The sequence below is a fragment of the Girardinichthys multiradiatus genome, chromosome 11, assembly GCF_021462225.1.
Source record: "Girardinichthys multiradiatus isolate DD_20200921_A chromosome 11, DD_fGirMul_XY1, whole genome shotgun sequence".
Classification (NCBI taxonomy): Eukaryota; Metazoa; Chordata; class Actinopteri; order Cyprinodontiformes; family Goodeidae; genus Girardinichthys; species Girardinichthys multiradiatus.
This window is the reverse complement of record NC_061804.1, coordinates 19,997,583-20,018,012: the sequence shown is the minus strand read 5'-3', so window position 1 is coordinate 20,018,012 and position 20,430 is coordinate 19,997,583. Positions and strand designations below refer to the sequence as shown.

Sequence of the window (20,430 nt, the reverse complement as noted above, 5' to 3'; positions counted from 1 at the left end):
AGTCTAAAACAGTATTTTTTTTAAAGAACATTAAATTTTATAATAATTCACTGCAAAACAATTGTCCAACCTGCAAGGCTTTAGAGTTGATTTTATAAGCATCAACATTTGTGCAACTTGTCAGATGATTCCTTTCAACCCGTACTGACCTTCGAGAGGGGCAGGACGAGAAACGCTCCTCCACCACTGGACTCAACGATGACCGCCAAGAACTTTGGGTTGACGGCGCAGAACGAGCTGTCCCACGTCACCTTGGAAACCCGAATGTCATCGTAACCCTGCTCCGCCTTGACCGCCTGGCCGAAGACGTGACGAAACTTACTCTGCCGCACGATGCTGCGACTCATGACTGGAGGGGAGGGGGAAACAGGATGGGGCAGCGAAAGTAGAGAAAAGAACAAGGTTGAGGATAAGCAGAGAGCAATGGAAACTTTCATTAAAGATAAAACAAAGCTGTCTTCAATATTTACAAAATCAATGTTATAGAGTCTCGTGGCAGAAAAGCTTGCAGCATTACATTTCCTGTCAAAGTCGGTCTCATGAATGCTAATCAGAAGCTGTCATTACGACTTTGTCTGAATTAACCCTAATTAATTAGGCCACAGATATGAAGGTATGCTTTAAGCTTAATATTTTATGGTATTTGTAACTGAGACTCTTATTTTGTAGTTGTGTACAAAAAAAAGAGTAATAGACAAAATATGAATGATTACTAAGCCCTGTAAGAATTTTGCGACTGGGTTATAGCTGCTAACGGGACTAAGGTTTGGTTCTGCATCGCAGATTCCCACTAGCACTAAACAGAGTCTGGACTGCAGTTGTGAACCACTAGTTCACAATCGAAAATACAAGTCCTGTGTTTAAGTCTGAACCGTATAGTTTTAAACTGAACAGAGAGTTGAGGTTTATGAAGCCTTTATTCTATTTTTGAAAACCTAAGAAGAGCAATTTTAATATATATATTTTTAGCAATACAATCACCTTACAATTAGACAAGCACAACATTTGCAACATACTGTCATGTGAAAAAATCTGGACACTCCATTAATAATTATGTTCTTTGGAAAGAAATCTTTATACATGCATGTCTAATCTTTTTTATTTATTTCTGGAAAAGAATGTGAGAAATTTGAGAAAGAATGTAAACACCAAAATGTACTTTAACTTACCCATGAAACAAAAGTTATGAATTAAACAGTGTTTTCTAACTGAGGGGCAAGTTAGGACATCGTACCCACCAATGGCTAGTCCTACCCCCTTCAGGTGAAATAACGTCTTGTAGCCATCTACCAATCCCTAAGACCATTCTCCTCTTTTTCATGTTTGTGGGCTCTATTAGATGTACAGCCTGTTTTTAAGTGATTTTACATCAGCTTAATGAGATCAAGACCTGGGCTTCTACTGGGCTAGGAATTTCCATTTCTCAGTTTTCAGCCAGTCCTTGGTGAATTTACTGGTATGTTTTGGGTTACTGTCATGTTAAAGGGTCCAGTTCTCCTTCAGCAAAATTTTATTATAGATGGTGTGATATTTTACTCAGCCACCCTCTGATACATGGTAGTAATCACGGTGGAATCTATGATGGTCAGCTGGTCAGGTCTTTCTGCAGCAAAACATCTCCACACCATGACACTCAGTGCTTCACAGGTAGTGTGAGGTTCTTTCATGGAATGCTGTATTTGGTTTAGTTCTGGTATTTCAGGCTTATCTGTCAATATGACACAATTTCAGAAGTCCTGCTCCTTGTCTATGTTTTTTTCTGGCAAACTTTCTGGGTGATCGCCATCCATAGAGAACATACGGCTGAATGCCACAGCTGGCTAATGACGCCGAAGTTGGCTCCTGCTTCACAGGTTCCCATTTGCTTTACAGGATTTTTTTTAATCCTTTGAATTTTCATAGCACACAAAAAAGTAAGAAAACCCCATTCTATAAAGATTAAACTGTTACTGAATCAGTTTACATCTATCAAAATATAAACACTGTTGTATTATATTGACATATTTTTTGTTGACAATCCACAATAGACATAAGTATCAATTTCTAATTAAAATGTATTTTTTCCAGCATCTATTCAGATGTTAATGAAGTCAAATATGTGTTCACAGTTTTATTTTGATATATATAGCATCAAAATAAATCAAGAAATCTATCTAAACGCAAGTGCTTCATGAAATATCCCAGTATAACTTAAACATCAAAACGTTTTCTTTATAGTTTTTAAAAACAATTTGTGATCCTTTACATTGTCATCTGCTGTAAAAGTCAGTCACATACAATTTTTTTAAACTCATCATATTTTATACATATTAATTTCTGTAGCACAAAAAAGAGCACTTTCTAGAATGTGAAAACTACTTTTTATAAGATGCTCGCAGCCATCTTGGACTAAAACTGGTACTAATTAGATCCTCTGCCAGAGGGCATAAGACACGAGCAGGATTTAAAACAACAGGTTGATTAGAAAAGTACTAACGTTGGTAAATTGTTTGAGGTCTCAGAAATACATACTTAGAAAAGTATAAGTTTAAATTTAAGGAATAAGAAGTCTGGATTGCAGCTCATCACCTCTAGTCCAGAATCTAAAATATTCAGTTTGATCAAACCTGGATACGATTTTTGTATGACGTTTGCATTAGGAGTCTCAAACCTGGACTTAATTATTCTACAATGACTACAGATTCCTTAAAACTCATTAGCTTGATTTTTAAAACATGATATATGATTTCTAAAGAAGGGGTTTAAGTTTTTCCACAAATATTAAAAGCTAATGCCATTCTTCTAAATCCAACAGTGTGACAACTGGAAGTAGTGCCACACCCTATTTTACCCATAAGTACGGTAATAATATGCAACTTAAATGTTATTAAATCTTAAGTTTCATTTCAATAATTTATTAATACATATCTTGTACATTTTATTTTTTTTTAAATGGTGAGAGTGATTTTAAAGTGATTTTCATTCCTTCTGCCCATTTTAGTATTTTCCTTTTGAAGCTGCCTGTTAGTTCAAGATCATTTTATGCCTTCTTCACTGCTTAACAGAAGCCGCTTTAAATAACCCTGTGTGTCAGCTACACAAAATAACAGCACCTCAACATGCTTTAGTTGTTTGTTGACTGACAGCTTGTTGTCCTGTGGCCACAGCAAGCAGCAGACCAGCAGGCCTTTAATCCTCCAAAACACAGGGGATAGTGTGTGCTATCAGAGAAGATATTAATAATCGATTGTCCCTGTAAATGCTACGTGCGATCAAAACATCAAAAACAAACACACATAAGGCAGATTAAGCAGATAAAAAAAGTGGGGGAGACCTATTTGATTATATCCCAGTGACGGTATGAAGATAGGCAACATATACTCCAAGACTGAAAGGCTAAATTTAAATCTAAAATGAAGAGCATTATTTTAGTCGTCCCTTGTTTTTTATACTTTATTTCCAAATCGTTAAACTTTATTGTAATCGTTTAAGTGGTCTTGATCAATACTTATTTAAAATTTTTTACTTTTTTTTTTTTTACTTTACTCTGGCTGCTTTTTCACTCCAGATCATTTTGAGAGGAAAGCTTTTTGTTTGTCAAGCCACTTTAATCCAAAGTCTTTGAATCATTTCGGCAGAAAAGGGCTCCAAAACTCAAACAGTGAGCCAGATTTGTGTCTACATTTTATAGAAAATGAGACAATAACGATTTAACTATTAACTAGCTATAAACTGGATCTGTAGCTATAAACTGGATCCCTTTGTTGCTGCCAGCCTCTCAGTAAAACAGTTTGATCCAACTGCTTCTGCTGGATGCAAGCAAAATGCAACCAATAACCAAGTTTGATGTAGATAAAATGGTATTCATCATCAGCAAGGTGACTCCCAAAAAGTTATTCCCTGAAAAAGTGGCTTACATTAGATGACCAATTGCCGGGTAATGCAGCTACCAGGTCCTGCAGATGTTTGCTGGAAAGTCCAGCCGGGGGACATTTACAGCCCCTGGACTTATTCTATGTGGCCCCTGACCGCAAATAAAAAGGATAGAAAGTTGCCAGAACAGGCGGGAGATCCAGGTGGAGAGTTTTCTTTAATGACCAATTAAAATCTTCTTACTATGGTAAATGTTAGAGATGACAACACAAAGTATTCACTTTTAACAGCCATGCTCTGTTTGTTTTTTGTTTTTATTTGATAGTAAATAGGGCTACATATATCCACTGATATTTGCTTAAAAGCAGACCTGTGTGCATTCAAATAGTTTTGCATATTAATTTATTAAACTTTGCTACATGTAGCAAGCATTTTCAAAGAGTGACCCAAATCCCTCTTTTATTTTGCTTAAAGTATACCAAAAATAAGTCAATTATCCTTTTCTCTATTTTTATGCAAACAAAAATGTATGTTTTTGGCCTGCAAATACTTTTAACTTAACAATTTTAGCCCGTGAGAAAAAAGTGAGAGTAATTCAGCCTGGCCAGGACTTACATGGAGAAGCAGCTTTTAGTTCTTATGCTCCACTAATCTGGAATAAACTGCCAGAAAACTGTAAAAGCGCCGAAACCCTAAGTTGCTTTAAATCAAGATTAAAAACGTATTTGTTTAGAGTGGCCTCTGACTGTGTTATCTAAGCATAATTAGTTACGTTTTCAGTCCAATTTTCCTTTCATTTTCTTGTCCATCATTCTGTTCTCTTTATTTTATTTTCCTTTTTTTAATTACCTCTGTTGTTTGATTTTATCATTTGATTTGTTTTTCTGTGTCTGTATCTGTGTTTATTTGCTTTGTGATTGTATTGTAATTGTATGTACAGCGCTTTGAGTGTCTCGTTGCTGAAAAGCGCTAAATAAATAAACTTACATTACCTTACAGAACAAAACTACAATCTGGTTGGTAAACTGTAAATAATGAAAGGGAGATACTGGGAGAATCTCATTCTGGCCCATGACTACTTCGGTGTCACGTTATGACAAAGACTGGGAAATGGTTCAACAAGTACACAATGTCCTAAGAAAATCTTTGAAACACCTTAAAAAAATCTGGGGAAACTGTTGATCAAAACTGCTTTAAAGATTGGAGGAAATTCCTGCTGCTTAGAAACAAAGAATAAGAAACAAGTGATTATGCAAGGGCTTCGGAGAGTGTACTATAAAAGTTTTTTCTTAGAATAAAACCTTGAAGAATGCCTAATTGAGACATCTCAGTAGAACATGCATAAAACCCAGAAGTGACATCAAAGAGACTTGACAAGAGTGATGAGAGGACAGAAAGCCCTTGCTGTTTTCCTAGAAACTCTACATTATCTAGAGGTTTACATTCCAGCCTTACCAACTGTGGGGCATTCAGGGCTCCTACATCTGAACATTGAAGCTGCATTTGTTTTTATATATTTCAAAGATGTTAAAGCTGCTCTATTAAAAAATGAATTTTGGAAGGTAATAAATACAGGACATTACAATTGTTTAGCTTTTATTAAGCATATAATTTGCTGAATGTAACGTTCAGTAATCATTTAATTCTAACAATATTACCTAACCTGTTTGAATAAAATATCCTACCTAAATATTTTGACCAGAATTTAACTGAAGATGTCATCTGTTTGCTATTCTCATTCATCATGTGTGGCGTCCAGCAGAGAACTTAGGCAGTATGTTCAAACTGGATAACATATGAATAGATATATCAACTTAGTAGGAGTTAAGAGCTGTCATAAGACTTGCATTTAGGAACGTTTTTGATTTGAAGGAAGAATCTAAGTTTCTATTCAGCTTTAAGTAACTCCACACACTAATGAAGCTAATGTCAAACATGCTTGCTAGCTTAGCTTCCTAACCCTGAGCCAGTCTTTGCTAATGAAAAAACACCTTAAAAAGTTACTATTTCAGTAACTTTTTGTGATTTACAAATCAATTCTTTTTTGTTGATTTTTAACATGTGGGATAAACCAACTGTCTTTATGAGGTCAACTAGATAGGAGCTGTATAATCATGATTTTACTGCCAAAACGGTTAGTAGCAGAATTCCCTAAATAAATGTTGGTGCATTAGTGCTGACTAATGTATCCTTATTTAGAAGATCTATTTGAAATTGGTTGATCTGAGCTTGTAGGTTTTAAATATATGTGAATGAAGATGACGTTCAATTAGGGCATTTTAAATGTATTGTTTCCTGCTGTTTATGAACTATTGACCATGCAGATATTTTGCACTTTTATCTAATAAATAAAAAAATAATTGACAAATGCTGTCTGTCAGCCTAGAATTTTACACATTTCATTCAAAACAATTTAAAAGCTTGTCGGGTGCCAATGGCCTCCCATTGGGGTTTAGTGCTACCAATTGGTAGCACTAAATCAGCAGCAGGGTTAGGGGGGTGGGGTCAAGTGACCCCAAAAGTTTTGCTGCCCCCCTCCTTCCTGTCCTACCAACGGCACTACCCCCCTATTGGGGGCATTGGTAGCACTACACCTGCAGCAGGGTTAGGGGGGGATCAGGGGCAGAGGTGACTCTGATAATTTTGTTAACCCTTTACTGCCCCTCCTGCCCAGGTAGTCTTAGATGTGTATTTTTCAGGCATGAATTTATTAAAGGAAACCACAAGTTTGATGTGTTGAAACATATTTATCAATTTATTTATATTGATATGTGTGTCAGCTATTTATTGTTCCTCTTTTATACTAGGATCACATACTTAAGGTAAAAATTAGGAAAGTTACAGCATTTTAAAATCAATGACACCATATTTGGGGGCTAAGAAATCATGTTTCAATATGTCACATCTGCTAATTTTTGGTTCGTATATATTTGAAAATATGAACTTACAGACTATAATGCTATTTTTTTTAAAACCTGAGAAAGATGAAGATTTTTTTAAGCAGAGCAAAACTTCAAGTTCTGTCATAGCAACATACCTAAATAAAATCCTTGAAATTATCATATGGCTTTTGGTTTTGGCGTGCCACCCCATGATTAACCGTGGCCCCAGATATGTAACTTTCTGGAGGAACCTCTGAAATTAAACAAAGAAAAATAATCTACTTTTTTTATTGTTTAAATTCTAAGAGTTGGTCTCAAAAGTGCGCAGTTTTTCCCTTTTGTTATCATTATGTGGAATCTATATGCTTATAAGTAGAGAGAAAAAATACACTACTACAAAACGCTCGTTTCTTTCTTGCACAGGTTAATGAGTTAGCCCTCTGTATGTATGTGTGTGTGTGTGTGTGTGTGTGTGTGTGTGTGTGTGTGTGTGTGTGTGTCGCGCATGGCACAGAGCGAAAGAATGACACTGCCACTTTCCTAATATAGACATGACAAACCGATGCGTCCCACCCTGAGCGGCCGCTCCTCCCACCTGCCTGCAACGTCCCAAATAGTCCCAGAAAGCAGGCGGCGGACCCCGTGGCGCTCCTTCGCTAATAAACCGACAGTAAATTTAAACGGCCACCGTACAAACACGCATAAACACCGGGACACAACTCTTAGAGGTGAAGAGCTTCAGAGGTTGACTGACCTACCTGCACATAGCGCTTCTTTAATAACGACTCCAGATATAGCAGCAAAGTGCAGAGTCATTGTGTGTTTTCATTGTTTTTGTCTCCATGCGTCTGGACGCACAGCAATAATAAAAATAAAAAAAAACAGACACAACTCTAACGCCAATGCAGCAAACACCGACACGCATATCTGAGCAGAAGTCAGCTCACCTCAGGTTTTGGGGAGACCCCTCTTCCCTTGAGACCTTCTTGCGGTTGTGTTGCCTCTCCTCTTCTTCCTCTTCCTCTTTTGAATTATATCAAGGCCCTGCGCTCCGCTGTCCTAAAGTGCGGACTCCTGATGGGGACGCACTGGACTGGAACTGTGCGACGAACCCCAGTAGGAGGAGAGAGAGAAAGAGAGGGAGACAGCGCCGATACAGAGCAGGCAAGACAGGAGGGTGGTCTGCCGTCTATTTTGGAACAGGCTCCGTCAGTACGAGGAAACGCGAGCTTCAGGGTGGAGAGGGGGGCGGCGGACACTGCCGACCAGAGGTCAACCACTGATGCCCCTGGCTATGACTTTAAGGGCTAAATGAGCGATACACTGGTTTCCTACACTGTTAAAAACCAACTGTTAGAATTAAATGAATAAAACTAATGTAACAACTTTAATACATTTTTTGTGTATGTGTTAATCAATAAATCGAAAATTATTCATACCCCTGGCAAATTTAGGTTTGAACTAATCTTCTAGTTTTACCGACGTTTCTCCTCAGAGGTGATTGGTCAAAAAATGTAGGTAAAAGTAATCATAGCAAAAAACCACAAAACAAAACAAGCTTTTATCATAATGTCTGATGTATTTTTTTCAAAGTTTTGTAATCAGACATAAAAATGTATAAGATTATTTGGGAATTTTCAAATAACAAATTGCATCTTCACAAAATTTGGGAACACTAACTTCTGAATCTCACTTTTTCACACCACTTTGAAACAGATACCTACAGATGGTAATGTATAGTACATGTGATAAGATATACTGTGTACTGTATAATTAATTGCTAGGAGCTAGAAAATAATACTAGAAAAGTGAAGCTTGTGTACATAAAAGAAGTATTTCCTAACTATTTATAGATGTGTCTTTTTGGTGCACTTTTGTTTAAAATTTGCTTGTTATTCATCAGTGAAATTACCAGAGGGGGGATAGAGTAGCATAAAATTGTGCTCAAGTTAGTGTTACCTATATTACACAAGTAGAGGTAGATTAATTCAAATATTATAAATTAACCAATAACCAGTTTACAAAGCATCCTAGAAGGACACCTCAAACACAATGGTTCCGTGTTTGACATAATAAAAAGTTAAAAAAAATATCAGGAAGACCTTCGCAAGTCTGGCGACCTGTCCAGGGTGTACCCTGCCTCTCGCTCATAGACTGCTGGAGATAGGCACCAGCTCCCCCGTGACCCACTATGGAATAAGCGGTAGAAACTGACTGACTGACCTTCGCAAGTCTGGTTCAACCTTGGGTATAATCTCCAGATGCCTGAATCAGCCAAATTCATGTGTTTAAACAATGAGCATGCATGTCCAGCAATCATACTGGTCAGGAAGAAGACACTGTCCCAAAAATAAACAAGTAAGGATTTCAAAAGTGCCTACAAACAGCAAAGCAACAGAGCAAAAGACCTTGGAGAAGATGTTGGATGAAGATGGAATGCATGTCATCAGTATCAGTGAAACATGTCCTGTACTGACATGGAGCAAAAGGTCACTCAAAGGAAGAAGCCATTGTTCAGGAAGCAACATAAAAATCAACTATTGTTACAGTTGGAGAAAAAAGGAAACGCTTTCAAGCCTGAGGACCAGGGGCGCTGTCAGGGCAGGGAGCGGCATTAATAACATCAACCACCCCAGCGGCCAGATGTGGTAGGTTATTGGCTTATAGTCTGAAGCTGTGTTGTCCATGGGTCATCGAACGCACCTGCCTGTTCCTTTAACCAGTTGTTTTTCACTTCTGTCCATGTAAAGTACTTTTAAAGGTCTGCAATTTATACCTTTGAATTCATTTTAACAGTGTGATTGTAATTTGTCATTGTTACCCAGTGTTTAGTAAATGGTCTACATTTTGTTTTTAGTGTATACATTTTGAATTATTTTGTAATGCTTTTCATTTTATTGAAAGAAAATAATGTTATTTCAAAGAATAAAACTGTTCAAAAATACTTTAAATGCTCATTTCTAGTTAGTCTACCATGCACATCTGTAAAAACATTACATTTGAAGGTTTTCTGATGTAGTTTCTATCATATAGTAATAGTACAACATCACAGCATTTTTTAAAAGTCAACCATTGTGTTTTGATTTTGAATTTTATTGGCCCAATGTGGCCCCATCTGTACAAAAATGTCTGTGGGTGTCATTGCCGAGAACACCATCCTAGCTGTGAAGTTGAGGGGTAGCAGCGGTTTTGCTGCAGGAGGGACGGGTGTGTTTTACAAAATGGACGGCTTCATGAATCGAGAACATTATCCTGAAATATTAAAGCAGCATCATAAGAAATCCGCCAGGAAGTTAAAGGCTGGACGGAAATAGATCCCAAATGGAAGACGACCCAAAGCAGACTTAAGAGACTTAAGGACAAAAAAAGTCAATGTTTTGATGTGTCCATTAAAGCCTTAATCTCACCCACATAAACTATTTGTGGACAGAACTAAAAAGGTGTGTCTGAGCAAGACGACCTACAATCCTGACTCTGTTACAGCAGTCATGTCAGGAGGGATGGGCCAAAATGATGTAGTTTTATAGCTAAAATAATCAAAAGCAAACCATAACCTGAATGTTGTAGGTACCTACAGATTTCAGGTCCTTTATACAGACTCACAGTAAACTTCACTTTTAATAATCTCCATTTTTAATGGTCACAGTTGAAATACATCATATAAAATATTTACACTGACACATTAAAATAAAATCCAAAATGTATTTGACTTTACACACACACGCACACCCACATACCCGACACCTTCTACAACTTAAGCATGCTCCCCAAAAGTAGCAAACATAAAATATAAAAAGAAAGTCACAAATAAGTAAAAAAAAAAAAAAAAAGAAGGGAGTAAAGTGCATGTATGACAGACGTCCCTGTACAATATTTCTGATTGCAGAGAAGCTTCACTTGCCAGTCACAGGCACACTCCTAAAAGCTGTACAAAAGAGATCCATTCAAAATTAAACTCAAACTCGATCCAGATGTAAAAAAAAATATATACATTTTCTAAAACACAGAATATAGACTTACATCCAAAAGAGATCACAGCAGGAAACTCGTAAATATACACTCCACCCTTAGGCTCCAAGCCCCCAAAGCTACCCTTGCTCCCACAAAGCTAAACACACACGAGGAATCTGCTCTGAATGGCTTCAGAACTTTGAGGACAACGAAAAACAAGTTTATCAAGTGTAGTTTAAATTGTTTCAGACTGAGGAGAACATTCCAGAAAACCAGAGCCTGATGTCTGCAAAGGTCAGGTTTGGTTGAGGTATTGTGTAACTGAAAATAAAGAAGAAACATTCTTACACTCTTTCCGTTTCTAAATCTAAAATTTGGGTTTCCACCTTTTGTTGAAGCAGCATTAGGAACACCTTTCTAATCTGCATCAAAGAGATGGTTGGTGGTTACAATTTCCGCCGGATTCTGACAGATGAAAATATTGGCGCAATCTGAGGAGAATGAATAAAAGTGTGGAGGAACAGCTGCATCACTGTACCTCCAGAAAATATGGACTGGAAAACATTACCAAGAGGCAGGAATAACACAGGTAGTTTTCCACCTTTCTGTGATCTATGAGAATTATCAAGATAACCAGCAATGGTGGGCACAGGGAGTATGTACAGGCTTAGAAACAAGTTTGTGTCTTGATTACGCTTTGGACAATTTTTTTAATGATTTAACTTGTGGTGATGGGTTCAGCAGATGGGAGCCCTCACAGCCTCGTCACTACTTTCGAGCTGAGGCTGATATCACAGATTTCACAGAGGCTCTTGGTGGATCTGTAGGGAAAAATTTACAAAACCAACGACTAAAAAGTATCCTTTAAGGCAAGAGGCATCGGTGTGCTGAATAAATCCAAAATGTGCACGCACACATACACACTGGGTGAGGGTCACATGGTGTGGTACAGGGTGCTGATAGTTCTTTTCTGAAGCTGCCTCAGTGGGTGAGTCTTTCCATACTGCTGCCTGTTTGTCAGAAGTGCCTGCCCAGGTGAATGCAGAGAGTCTTGGTCAGCATTTGGAAGTTTTTCTTTCAGAGGGCTCTGATTTGAAGGTGGTAAACTTTCCCCAGCAGCAGAAAGATTCATAGCTGTGACGTTCAGGGCTTCTGGCTGTTTGTGGCTTGAGGTAGGAGAGCTGTGCACCCGCTGCTTCTTGGATTCATCGCTACCCGTGTGGAGAGGAGCTTGAGTAGAGGGTGGAGCTGCAACGGAGCAGCTGCGCTCCAGCTCATTCAGATTGTTGGCTAGGAGCTCCAGGCAGCCCAGTTTGGCCAATGATGCCGAGCGCTTTATCAGAGATGGAGGAGTCAGGCCCGCCTGGCGTATCCTGGTTTCCACCTCTCTAACTCTCTTTTGCAGACTACAGCCTTGATTCGGAGTACTTCCCAAGCCCTGGTTCATACACAATGCCTTGCAGGCTCCACCCGAGCCAACATGTTGCAGGAAGGCACCCAGCTCACACAAAGTCTCCCACGTCTCCCTCATGGTGATGTCAGCATGGGGTCCCTCAATGAAGCAGTCCCTGTCTACGCATGACTCAAGGTCTGTCACACCTTCCAGACAGAGGAAGTTTATAGAGGCAAAGGGAGACTGTACAGAATGATAGAGAGAAGAAGAGGTAGAGAGCAATCTGGTGTCAGCAGGCTGGAGTTTGTGCCCTTTTGTGCTTTTGTTAATATTTCCCAGGACTCCCAATGCATCCCCCCTTCCAACTGGTCTAAACATGCCATCCCCACCCAGCCTCTCTTCATCCAAGGTGCTGACTACAGACACCTGCGGGCACACCGCTGCATCCTGTGGCACAGACACTGTGATAGACTGGATGCTGTTTGGGCGGCGCTGGGAGCAGGAGGTGCTACCAGTGAGTGAAAGTGCAGACGATGAGGTCAATGGCGTCTCATGTTCTTGTTTCATCCATTGCTCTAGTTGTTGTGTTACTCGCCGCACAGACCCCCTCGTCCAGTCCATGTAGAGGTGAGCGGGGGCAGACTCCCCGTCCCCTTTGTGTTTTGATTCCTCTCTTTCACTCTTGGCCTCCTCCTGAGGGACAGTGTCTAGATTCTCCATTTCCTGCTTCGACCTCATCCCTTCGTGGTTGTGGGAGCTTTGTGGTTCTGCTTGGGTGAGAGTGTCTGTGGGTCTCACTCCTGCGACCTGCACAGGAACGTGGGATTCCTACAGAGCAGAGTTAATAGAGCAGCAAAAACAATTTATAATAATAAAATAAAACCAATTAAAACATGTCAGAACTTTTCTAATATGCATTCCAACCATTAACCACTAGATGGTGCACATGAATCAAAAGAACCTAAAGGCCTTTTGGAATAATTTCAATGACATACTGGTAGCTGAATATCTCTAAATACAACAAACATTGTTGAAACATAATTTTTTTCCCAATAATTTAAAAAAGTGAAGCTCATATTTCATATAGATTCATTGTACAGCGATATACATCAAGTGTGTATTTTTTATTAATATGGCTTACAGCTAATCAAAATCACAAGTACAGTTTCTCTGAAATTTGAATATTAAATAAGACCAATACAAAAAAAGACTTAACACAATCATAGAGAACGTTGCTAACTTGAAAGATGACAATTATCGACACCCGGAACAAAGAGGTTAAGACAAAAAAAGTCATGCTGTAAAAGCTGGCAGTTCAATGAGTGCAGTATCCATGCATGTTCATGCAAGGTTGAGTGGAAGAAAAAAAGTTTGGTAAAACAAATGTGTTCAAGGTTGACTGCAGTCTTGAGAGGATTTTGAAGCCTATTAAAGAGCAGGGATAAATTCAGAGACCTTCCCTTCTTTGTGTTAACCTGAACAAGAAAATCATATGTCTTGCGTGGACTGAGGAAAGAAAAGTATCTCGCCTCTTTTAAGATGAAATTATTTTTTTTGCATTTCACGTAGAAATCAAGTTCTCCCAATCTAGAGGAAGAGCAGAGAGGCTTCTTCTGCTAACAAGCTTCAGGGAGATGCTGATTTCATTTTCCAACAGCAGGTCTAATGGCCATGATATCACTGTGATTTATGGGCCAGAAAACTAACCTGACATGAACCTCACAGAGAATCTATCACTGACTGTCAAAAGGACTTTCAACAGAGACACCAGAGTCAACAATGCAGACGATATTAAATTTGCTATTAAAGTGGGGCTTCCTTAACACCTCAGCAGAGTTCCAAGCTGATTACATTAATGCAATTGGTACCCCTCACTAAGTATTGATTGCATATATGTTTTTAAATAGACTACTGATCTCACAATGGAGAAATTGTCCTCTGCATTTAAACATCCCTTGGGGAGCAGTGCGCTGCCACTGTGCGGCACCAGGGGCGCATTTAGACCCTAAGGGTCTTGCTCCAGGTGCCCATAGTGGCAGGCTGTGGGATTCGAACCAGGGTACTTGTGGCCTCTCCGTGACACAAATTTTCCTGCTGTCTAACCACTAGGCCACCACTCCCAATATACTATATACAAAGACATACTACATAGACATACAGTATGTTTCAGTAGGTCAGTATTTCTGTATTACAAATCCTTTTTCATTGGTCACATGAAAGATTTTAATTATTTAAGAAACAGAGCCAGCTTTAAGCCTTAATCATCAAAATTTACAGATATAAATATATCACTGTTTAACGTATTGAATTACTAAAACATTAATCTTTTCAATAAGACCAAAATTAGTTGATATGTACCATTAAGAATAAATAGGTAAATATTGTAGGATTTCTCTTTAGTTATAGCTTAGAAACATCTCAGAACATCCACACACATACACTAAGAACAAAGCATGAAGGAAGGTTTAGAGGAAAACTTACAAGCAATGGTTACCTTTCTGTTCTCCTCCTCCTGCCCCTCCCTGTTTCCGCCCTCCTGGGCCAGTGGTACATGATCTTTACCACAGCTCTTAAGCAGAGTAGACTGCTGAACAGCAGCACTCTGAGTTTTACCATCATGACTCATTCCCTTGAATTTTTCCCTGGCACTAAAAAAGTTTATATGATCTGCACTATGGCCGAACAGCAGCACATTGTCCTGTGGAACAGCATTTGGATGGCTGATGTTGTCGATAGAGGTGGGAGGATCTGAGCTGCATGTCTGATGATTGTCTGTTTTTATAATAAGAACTGGTGCAGATAAAATGTTGGATCCAGGCTGTTGCATGCTTGATGCAATAGGCTCAGGCACTGACACTAGTTGGGTAAACGAGGAAACCTGTGGGTTGACGGCTTCATTCGTGGATGATGGAGCGGGAGAAGGGGGGAGGTGGTGAACAGAGGGAGGTGGGTGAGGCTGGCCCACCAAAACGCTTTGTGCAACAGTTACCACGTCTGTCCTCTCAGGCTCGGGGACCACTGTAGCAGCTCTTGGCTGGGAGAGAGGAGACAATGATGGCTGCTCCTCCGAGTCACACAGACCATTGGAGAGGGTGGAAGATAACACAGAACTGGCTGTGGAGTCATGATGGTGGGGGGTTGGCTGCCTGCTGAAGGCTTTATCAGCCTGAGAGGGCCCCTCCAGGCTTTGAGCTTTAGCGTCACCTGATAAAGATGCCGTGTCATCAAAGGCAGAAGAGCCAAGCAGACTGGACTGGATGCCAGTATCAGGCTGGCTCGTGGAGTATGCTGCTTTTCCAGTGGTCGGTGAAGTTCCCAGTGATTCCAGCAGGTCTCTCACAGAGGGGCCGGGCATGCTGCTCGCCTGGTTATGGTGGTCGGAGCGACCCAGACTGTTGGGTTGGGCGAGGGACTTAGACAGAGGCTCATGGTGCTCAGACAAATCACTATCAGAGTGAGAGCGCCACAATTTGTTGTGCCTTTGCTTGCTACAGAATAAAGTGAAAAAACACATTGACAAATTAAGTTGGGCGTAATTACTATAATTTATGTCAAAGTTCTTTCATGTTACTCAAGCATATTGTTTCAGTGACAAAAATTTCATGATGATGATTTTTATTTTTTGGATTTTCTGTTTGAATATACAGTTTTTTGTATTGCTCTGATGTGAAGACTTTTACTAAGAAGTACCAACTAGAGGTGCACCAATTGACCAGCCAGACATCAGAACTGGAATAATTTCCATTTAATGGGACTAGTTTGGTGATTGGCAAAACAAATACTGTAAAAACAATTTTTCCCCTTTTCATTAAGTGCATCAAAACTAAGAAATCCAACCTTTTTAATTTTTTTAAATGCATCACCCAACCGCGTACTTTGATTCCTGTTTTCTGAGCTTAGTAGAAATCAGATAAAGCTTAAGGAGAAATGCTGTGATGCATAAACTTATGTCTTCATTTTCAGTTGGATTAAAAACTAACCTCCATCAGTAAACCTGCAGCACATTTACCACTTATGCATGTTGGTGCTTAGAATAGAAAATTGTTCAAAACTGGAGCAGTTCTGAAAAACTCTGACTGGTGAAGCTCTACAGTTGCTTATTGCATGTTGGATAAGTGGAAACCTGTTATCCATATAAGTATCTATTTATTTAAATTCTGGCCAATATAACTGTTTAACGCAGTATGCTGGCAAAGATTCTAGTTGTTTTGTTTTTTTAACCGATTTTGGATAATTAAAGCAGCAAGTCACTAACAGCAGGGATACTAAAGCAAATAAGATGAGAAGTTCAGTCACATTTCCAACTGATTTTCAAAAATGTACTTTGGTAGAAAATGTGTATTTGTCTGAATAAGACAACATTTATTTTCTGAGTTGTGTGCACCAGGTTTCCTTATACTTTTTTCCAATATCCAGGTGGTTCAAATGTTTACATCTTTACATGTGTACGTGTGTACCTGGCTAGCAGTATGCCCTGGTACTCCTCCAGCTGCCTCATAAAGGAGGGGTTGGGTTTGGTCACAGTGCGACGCTCCTTGACGTAATCGAAGGCGTTTTTCAAATCCCAGCCGTACTCCTTCATGGAGTACGCGATCACTGTGGCTGCAGAGCGGCTTATTCCCATTTTACAGTGGACCAGGCACTTTGAGCCAGATTTCCTGGTTTAGACATAAACAGTTAAGTTATATATTGTCATTTTGGGTTTAAAACTGGCCTGTACAGCAAATAATCTGAGTCAGGCTTTTCAAAGAAGCCAAATCTTAAACCAAAACAAAAACCAATCTGATCTTGGACTGTCGGTAAGAAAATGAGTTAATGATGTTAACTAAGAAAATTATTGTCTTATTAAAATTTTTTGCCAAATGTTTTCACCTTAGAAGTGCAACCATAGTTGTGTTGATTAGTTTGGGAAATAAGAGTTTTTCTGCAGATTCATAAAAATCTTTGTAAATTAGCTGCGTTAACTGATGTACATATACAAATTGATTGGAAAACAACATTTTGAAGGAAACAAGTGATACTAAGAAAATGATCATAGTCACCTGAATAAATGTAATAAGAACACAAAGCCATAAATGTTCACAGTTTGAGAACATGTATGTAGTGGTTTTTTTTTAAATCCGTTTGTTCCAAAAATCATGAAACGTCACAATGCTTAAGTTGGTTTCCAAACAAACTTCAAAAATGATTTTATTTTTCAAAAATAAATCCTTTTCTTGCATGATAAGATCCATTTTAAAATGTATACCAGTTGGATTTGTTAAACCTGTACTGGATTAACCTAAACCAAAAACGGATTCTTTAAAGGGCATCTTGTGACCTTTGACACATTTATTCTGTTAAAAGTCCAAGTTGTGATGAGGAAAATTAAAAATAAAAGAATTAAAGGTGGTGGTAAACCAATTAATAAAACCTTTTAATCTATATTATTCTTTTAGAAAGTTTGATTTTTACCTTCTGGATAATAGAAAAAAAAGGAATAAAATATGAAACATTCTTCCAAGCTCATTTTTTTCCTGACATATGCAGTCCTTAAACATTTTATTCCAAAAAACTCACTTTGCTCTAGATATGAACTTATAAGTCTCATTCCAATACGCGAGCAGGTCTGTGGCTTCCTCATCGTAGACGCGGATGTTGTGGTACTCAAACACACCGGGGAAGAAATTATCGATCTCCCTTGTTACATTCAGGATGTACTGAACCCTGAAGGACAAATAAACATAAAGGTTAGATAAAAATAGGAGAGACTGCTTTTCTGCTGCTGTTAAACTCAAAACACACGAAGATTTGCTTGCATTCTACGAAAATGAAATCTTTACTGTGTTTTCATTACTGTCCCCAGTACTGATTGTACAGTGGGCTGCATTTGCCCTTTCCCTACCCGCACTTCTGCAGCTCCTCCAAATTAGATGCATTCCACTCGGATCCCTGTAGGAAATATAAGCAATCTTCAGTGTTGTTCCACGCCTTCCCCTGAGCTTTTCATCAGTCCTAAATCCCACGGCAAGAAATGCCTGACATACAGTATCGCATTTACAAACCAAACAAGACCTAAGTACCTTAAAATTGGATGTATCTTATTACCCAATGCTGCAACAGATAGCTCTGGTTCTTATACATAAAGTGGTGATAAATGGTTGAAGTGCAGCTAGAGTTTCATGTTAGGTGTCACATCCTACAAAAGTGTTTCTGAAATGTTTATTGTCAAAATACCAAGAAGACGTGGTCGAAGATCTCTGTAGGACTGTCCATCTGGCCCAGAATAACAATCATCTCCTTGTCGATGAACTCCTTGAACTCTCGCAGGTTGCATGTCATGTGCATTTCCAGCTCTGTTCGGATCTGTGGGACACATTCAGCCAGAGGACAGACTGCTCAGTTTAACCTAATTTAGTGGAAAATTTTAAGTAATGGCTGCTTCTGCCTGAAAGATCTTTACACCAAGCATGTGAGGCAACTCACTTCTTTACAGGTGACATTCTCGAGATCTTTCTGCATCATGATTTCCCTTAAGCTGGTTTTTATCTGTCGCTCAGTAAGCTCTCTCTCTGTGGGGCTGGAGAAACATGACAAGGAGACTTAACATATAAACTTAGACAAAAAAGTGCTTTACTAAAGTATTCATAACCCTTAAACCAAAAACGTCAATGTATTTTATTAGGATATTACATAATAAACCAACATAAAGTAGCATTCACTTTTAAAGAGGGGAAATTCTACATTCTTACCTTTTTATCAACCTCTTTACTCTAATACTCCTACTAAAATATCCACCTAATTTTTAACATCTCACAGGGCACTGTTCAATCCATCATCTGAAAATGCAACGGGTATGACACAGCAGAGTGTTAATTAGATTAGCAGCCAGGAGGCCCTTGGTAACTCTGAAGGAGCTGCAGAGATTCACAGCTCAGGTGGCGGAATCTATTGACACGATGACTGTTAGTCTTTCACTCACATCTTGCATCTTTTAAAGAGTTACTAGAAAAAAAGTCATTGGAAGTCCTGATTGCAGTTTGCTATAAAAAACGAACGTGGAAGAAATTGGATTTCTTACATAAGACCAAAAATAAAATTCTCTCTACAAGAAGAGAAGTGGAAAACTAACACTGCTCATCTACATGCAGGCACCAACCCCTACATCATGCTGTGGAGATGCCTTTTTTTTTTTTTTTATTGGACAGAGAAGCTAGTCAAAGGAATGGGGCGATGGGTGGAGGAAACTGCAGGCCAATACTGAATAAAACTTGTTGGAGGCTTCAAAAGACGTGACACTGAGGCACACGTTCACCTTCCAACAAGACAAGGATACAGCCAGATCTAGAATGAAGGGTTTTAGATCAAGGTATATCAATGTTAGAATTGTCAAAGCTCAGACCATAACCAAACTGAGAATCTGTGGCAAGACTTGAAAAATCAATGTCCAGAAATGCTTGTCATGCTTACCGAGCTTCAGGCATTTTGCAAAGAAGAACAGGCAAAAGTTTCAGCGTCTAAGTATTTGCAGCTAGACTTGCGGCAAAATGTAGTTCTACAAGTTACCGACTCACAGGGGTTTACCACAAAAACCTTTCAGCTTTTTATCTGGATCAAATGTTTAAAACATCATAACTTTTGCTCATCCTAACAAATATACACTACTTTCCATTGGTCAATCACATTAAATCCCAAAAGAACACATTGAAGTTTGAAGCTGTAAGGTAATAAAAGGTAAAACATTCATTTTGCAAGGCAGTGTAAGTCAGCATTATATTAACTGTACTTTACATCCATATAATTTGAATATTTACACATCAGAGAAAAGGACGGGTGAGTCAGCACGGTGTGATTGCACATCCTGCATGGCGTTCCACTCGTTGATGCGAGTCTGGTCGGAGGACACCCTGCTTTGATAGTAGCTGACCCAGGTGAGGAACAAGCTGCCTGGGAAGTAGTTGTGGCAACGAGCCACTTCGCAGGCTCTGTGGAGCGACTGCAGAGCCGACCTGTCAGTATGAGTTTAAAGTGTTTGAGAGAGAAGATTCTGATATGGCAGTAAAAGAATGGCATCAAAATGTTTGGGAACAATAAAAAGTTACATAAAGATCCACGTGTTTTTCTTTACTCACCACATAGCTTGCACAGAAACAGGCTTGAACACATGCACTCTGTTATCGGTTGATACGCTGAATCCTCTGAGAAATAAAAAAGAAAAAACACAGCAAACCTTCAGCAATCTTCCTGTCATCTTTTGCTTAGAGGGTACTCGGTTCTATTTGTCAGAAATTTCTCACCCATCTCCATCAAGGTGTATTAAGGTGTCACTCCATAAAGGCAAAACCAAACCAACTGAACATGAGCTGGAAGGAG

General features: G+C 39.0%; 2 protein-coding genes across 3 annotated transcripts in view; both read right to left on the bottom strand.

The window, feature by feature from the left end:
* The window catches only part of coro6 (coronin 6), a 31,289-nt gene extending 23,357 nt beyond the window's left edge, over positions 1 to 7,932 (bottom strand). Inside the window, exons 1-2 of the mRNA XM_047378285.1 lie at positions 7,682 to 7,932; positions 150 to 349 (exon numbers count right to left, since the gene is read on the bottom strand). Coding sequence (XP_047234241.1) covers positions 150 to 347 — 198 coding nt within the window. The 5' untranslated portion in view covers positions 348 to 349; positions 7,682 to 7,932. The remainder of the gene's footprint in view (positions 1 to 149; positions 350 to 7,681) is intronic.
* A 2,417-nt stretch (positions 7,933 to 10,349) lies between these two features.
* The window catches only part of ssh2b (slingshot protein phosphatase 2b), a 29,091-nt gene continuing 19,010 nt past the window's right edge, over positions 10,350 to 20,430 (bottom strand). For both annotated transcript variants that reach the window (XM_047378794.1, XM_047378793.1), the window contains 10 exons: positions 20,355 to 20,420; positions 20,190 to 20,255; positions 19,872 to 20,066; positions 18,544 to 18,637; positions 18,295 to 18,423; positions 17,963 to 18,009; positions 17,638 to 17,784; positions 16,536 to 16,736; positions 14,573 to 15,566; positions 10,350 to 12,906 (listed from right to left, as the gene is read on the bottom strand). In XM_047378794.1, the coding sequence (XP_047234750.1) occupies positions 11,620 to 12,906; positions 14,573 to 15,566; positions 16,536 to 16,736; positions 17,638 to 17,784; positions 17,963 to 18,009; positions 18,295 to 18,423; positions 18,544 to 18,637; positions 19,872 to 20,066; positions 20,190 to 20,255; positions 20,355 to 20,420 (3,226 nt within the window). In that variant the 3' untranslated portion in view covers positions 10,350 to 11,619. The remainder of the gene's footprint in view (positions 12,907 to 14,572; positions 15,567 to 16,535; positions 16,737 to 17,637; positions 17,785 to 17,962; positions 18,010 to 18,294; positions 18,424 to 18,543; positions 18,638 to 19,871; positions 20,067 to 20,189; positions 20,256 to 20,354; positions 20,421 to 20,430) is intronic.